At 45.0% G+C, this 4,267-nt stretch overlaps 1 protein-coding gene across 2 annotated transcripts in view; it reads left to right on the top strand.

The window, feature by feature from the left end:
• Wbp2nl (WBP2 N-terminal like) overlaps nt 1-4,267 on the top strand; it is a 43,345-nt gene that overhangs the window by 25,949 nt on the left and 13,129 nt on the right. For both annotated transcript variants that reach the window (XR_002818343.1, XM_004642608.2), the window contains exon 5: nt 2,044-2,148. Coding sequence is in view for 1 of the 2 variants with exons in the window: in XM_004642608.2 (XP_004642665.1) it covers nt 2,044-2,148 (105 nt within the window). In the remaining variant the exon portion in view is untranslated. The remainder of the gene's footprint in view (nt 1-2,043; nt 2,149-4,267) is intronic.

Below are 4,267 nucleotides of genomic sequence, written 5' to 3' on the forward strand. Positions count from 1 at the left end.
TTGACTGGTGAGCTGCTTCCAAGATACTTGGTAAAGTGAAGGCTGGCAAGTGTATGCTGCGTACAGAAGGAGACTGTAGGCAGAAGGAGCAAAACGCTGGGGAACAGCTGTGTTACAGGGCGTTGGGCCCAAGATGAGCTTTTACAGTTACCTGTAATGACACAGTGCAGTGATGGCAAGGCCGAGGAGGCCACCAGCTGCACTCAGGTGACTGCCTTCTGCTCATCCAGAGGATGGAATGTATCTGGAGCTGTAAAATAACAGGGTGTCCTGCGGACAGATGGCGAACTGCTACGGGAAGTCCAGGACCAGGGACACTTGGAAGTCCAGTTCTTTGGTACAGAGATGCCTGGGAGCTCATAAAAACTGCATACGGGGTCTTGAATTCAATGTTACCTCATAGTACTGAGGGCTTCTATTTAGAATTATGAGCTAAGGATCAGGCAACTATAGGAGTTCCTGTATGTGTTCTCATTAAGGTCTGTTTCTTAGTCTACAGAACTAGGTTCAGGGTCTCAACAGCTGCATAGTAGGGCTGGGGAGATGGCTCGGTGGTCTGAGTGCCTGCCTGGCATGCGCAAAGACCCAAGTTTGATCTCTGGTACTACATGCCATGCTGGCTGTAAAACTCCAGGTGCATTGTGCCAGCCACTGAAACTGGGCGTGGTGGTGCACGTCCGTAATCCCAGTATTTGGAGGCTGAAACAGGGGGAATCACTACAAGTTCAAGCTGCACAGAAAGACCCTGTACCAAATTTTTAAAAAAAGTTGTATAGCACTTGGAATGGTCGTAGGCCACTTGTTCAAAGTTTGTCCAATATGTTGAACTGCTCTGGTCTGATTATACCATGGTTTAGGTGTTGGAAGCTACCCACTTCCAACCTCCACCCTAGTGCCAGGGCTTGGGAGGCAGACCTCCTCTGCGTTGACTGCCTGTCATGCTTTATGGGCTGCTTGTGGAAGGATTCCCTTCCCCTCTGCAGAGCTGCTTCGTCAGGACTGTTTGAGTCATGTTTTTGACACATATACACTGAATATTTATCACGTACAACAAAGATGAGACAGACAATCAGGAAAATAACCATGGACAACATAAATAACCCCTGCCTTTATTAAACTTACAGTCCAGTAAGAGTCATAAAAATAGGCAAACATACAAGTGAATAAAATAATGTGGGAAGTCTGAGAAAGGAGGGTAATTGGGTAAAGAGGGTGCTGTTAGAGTGATTTATGATAACTGCTGCTAGCTGCTGAAATAGCTAAACTACAAGTTTTCAATTTGTAAACTAGTAGATACTACTGCCTATGTTATTTACAGACCAATCAGGACAGGCAAGACAGGGTTCCAGGCTACAGCCTTCAGGTACACTGGATGACAGAATCCCGCCTCTCTTATGCGAGCTCCCATGACCTCTTTGAGTAGCCAGCACAGAGCGAAAGAAAATAAAGATCTCTCCTAGGAAGTGTTCACAGGCCAGACCTGGAAGCGGGATACATTGCTTCCGGTCCTGTGCCACAGGTCAGAGTTCACTGTGGTAGATTCCTCGTGGATCCTGAAGATACACCATGTCCTAACTTTCAGAGCTGTGAATGCCACCTACTTATAGAAAAGGTCTTTGTAGATGTAATTCATCTAAGCATCATGGGATAAGATGGCCCTGGATTACCTTGGAAGGCCCTGAATTCCATCACAAGCATTCTTATAAGTGAAATGGGGCGGGGGGGGGGGAAGAGGGGGACAGAAATGCTTTCTTCTCGGGCGGTACATTGGTCTTTAATGACAATATCTGGCCATCTTGATAGACTCTTCGCCGGGGAGGTTTTTTCTGAGTATCTTTCATAATGGTTGCTCTGCTAGGCTGTGAATAAGCACAGGCAAAGGAGACACAACCTCTGTCCTCAGCAAACGTAAGTTCTGAGTAAGGGTCATAGCTACGTCTTTTATCCCAGGAGCCTTGTTAGACACACATGTGAGATAGAAATCAATACTCTGTTAATTTAAAAGAATTGAGAATTCCTATTTTGCTAAACTTGTCTTCTCAGCTGCCCGGGGAGCTCCACTTGGAACCGATTACTGGTTCGGGCCTCTAAGGATTTACATGGTTACCGGGGAGGGAGGCCTGTGCACCCCAGAGACACCTTGTCAAGGTAAGGTTCGGTGGAGGTGGGACGCTGTGCCGAGCTCAGACCTCCCTGCCCCAGCTCTGCGGCAGAAGTGTGGAGCTTTGGGGTCGGGGAGACGGTCAAGCCTGTGATTTGGTTTCCAGACTGAGACCCCGCGTACAGGAACAAATGACCACTCGCATCCCAGACGCAGCGCGATCCTAGCGGCTGCTGTTAGTGAGCAGCTCACTCTCTCTCCCTTCTCATTTTCCGTGAGCACAGCCATTGGGCCCGGGCTTCTGCCCTGTGACCTTTAATGCCTGCATGGTGTCAGGACTCTAGGGTACGCTCGGGTGGGGTCTGCTACCTGCTAGTGGGATGCAGTCTCCTGGTACGGCGGCCACAGGATCCCAAAAGGCGGGCTGTGCAGGGACACATGCAGGCAGCCCTTTTGTTTAATTTACAATTAGAGGCTATTTATTTAGGACCTTAATCGTTCTCTTGGCTTCTAAAGACCATTAGAAGACAATATTCATAACCTAAAAGGAAGTATTATTAGAGTTTGAAAACAATGTATTGAGGTAAAATTCATGTAAGATGTTTTACTTTTAAAACATTTTTATTAGTGAGTATTCACAGTACATCATGACGACATTTGTGGGCAGTAGGCGCACGTCCCTTGCACACCTTAATTCTTTTTATGTTCTCTTCCCCACCTCTGCTGCCCCTTTCCATCCCTCAGCCTCCTTCCCATTGGAAAAGATCTGTCACTCCGTTTCCTATTTTCCATATTTTAATTTGTTCTTTATTTCTACTTTGGGCGTCCCATATAAGAAAAGCCATGAGTTATTTAAACTTGGATTGATATAATATTGTTACCCTCAGCTTAAGTGGGGAGCACATTTAACTTGTCACCATTAATTATGCTGCTAGCCGCAGGATTTTTGTGGTAGGTATTTTTAAAAATCAAGTTGGTGGGGCCGGCAGGATAGCTCAGCAGACTAAGCACCTGTCAGGCAAGCACAGGGTCTGGGTTTGATGGCCGTACCACATCCATGCCAGCCCCACCCAGGCGCCCTGAGCCAGCAACCGAGACCAGGCGTGGTGGCGTGCACCTGTAATCCCAGCGCTGGGGAGGCGGAAAGCAGGAGGATCACTCTTGAGTCCAAGCTGCGTAGTGAGATCCTGTACCAAATACATAAAAAAGAAAACCCAAAAAAACCAAATTGATGAATTTTACCTTTATTCCAAAATTGCCGTGAGTGTTTGTCTTTTAAAATTAAAGCTAGGTATTGTATTTGGTCAAATAACTTCTCTGTATCTTTTGGTATAAGTCATATGATTTTTCTTTTTGACCCTGATGATGTGATGAATTAGGTTTATTCTTAGATGTTGAGCCAGACCTGTACATCTGGAAAATGTCATGCTTGGCCAATGTGTACAATTTTTAAGGCATACTTAGGTTTGATTTGCTGATAATCATGTTTTGGAATTACAGTTTTCATGAAGGATATGTATAAGGACAGTTTTCTTTTCTTACAGTGTCTTTATCTGTATATTTGGTCTCAGAGAACGAGCTCAGAAATGTCACCTCTATGTCTATTTTCTGGAAGAGAATGTAGAGAATTTATATAATTTTTTCCTCACCCACCTAAGCCTGGTGCTTTGTTTTTTTGAAAATTGTAATATTAATTATATCTATTTAATAAATGTAGGGTCACTGGCCATATGTAATTCTTTTTCTATAGTTTCAGTAGTTTGGCTATTTCAAGGAGTTGGTCAAATTTGTTCACACGGCATTGTTCCCAATATTACCTTATGAATAGGGTCACTCCCTATTTTATTTCTGCTGTTGGCAGTCTGGGCCGGGTGCCGTGGTGTGTGCCTGTAGTCCCAGGAACTTGGGAGGTCAAAGCAATGGGACCATTAGAGTCCAGGGTTCAATGCCAACCTGAGCAACAACTCCAGATCTTATACCCTCCAAAAATCTGGCCATTCCCTTTTCTTCTGTCAACTCCCTGCTCCCCCCCCCCTTTTCTTAATCCAGTATAAGCTAGTTTGATTGTACAATGTAGTTTTGGAATTTTAGAAAATTCAGTCTCTGTCTTTAAATTCACTTAGACCATTCACACTTAAAATGACTGTGGACACAGTTGGATTATAT

The sequence above is a fragment of the Octodon degus genome, unplaced genomic scaffold (assembly GCF_000260255.1).
Source record: "Octodon degus isolate 3935 unplaced genomic scaffold, OctDeg1.0 scaffold00156, whole genome shotgun sequence".
NCBI classification, from domain to species: Eukaryota; Metazoa; Chordata; class Mammalia; order Rodentia; family Octodontidae; genus Octodon; species Octodon degus.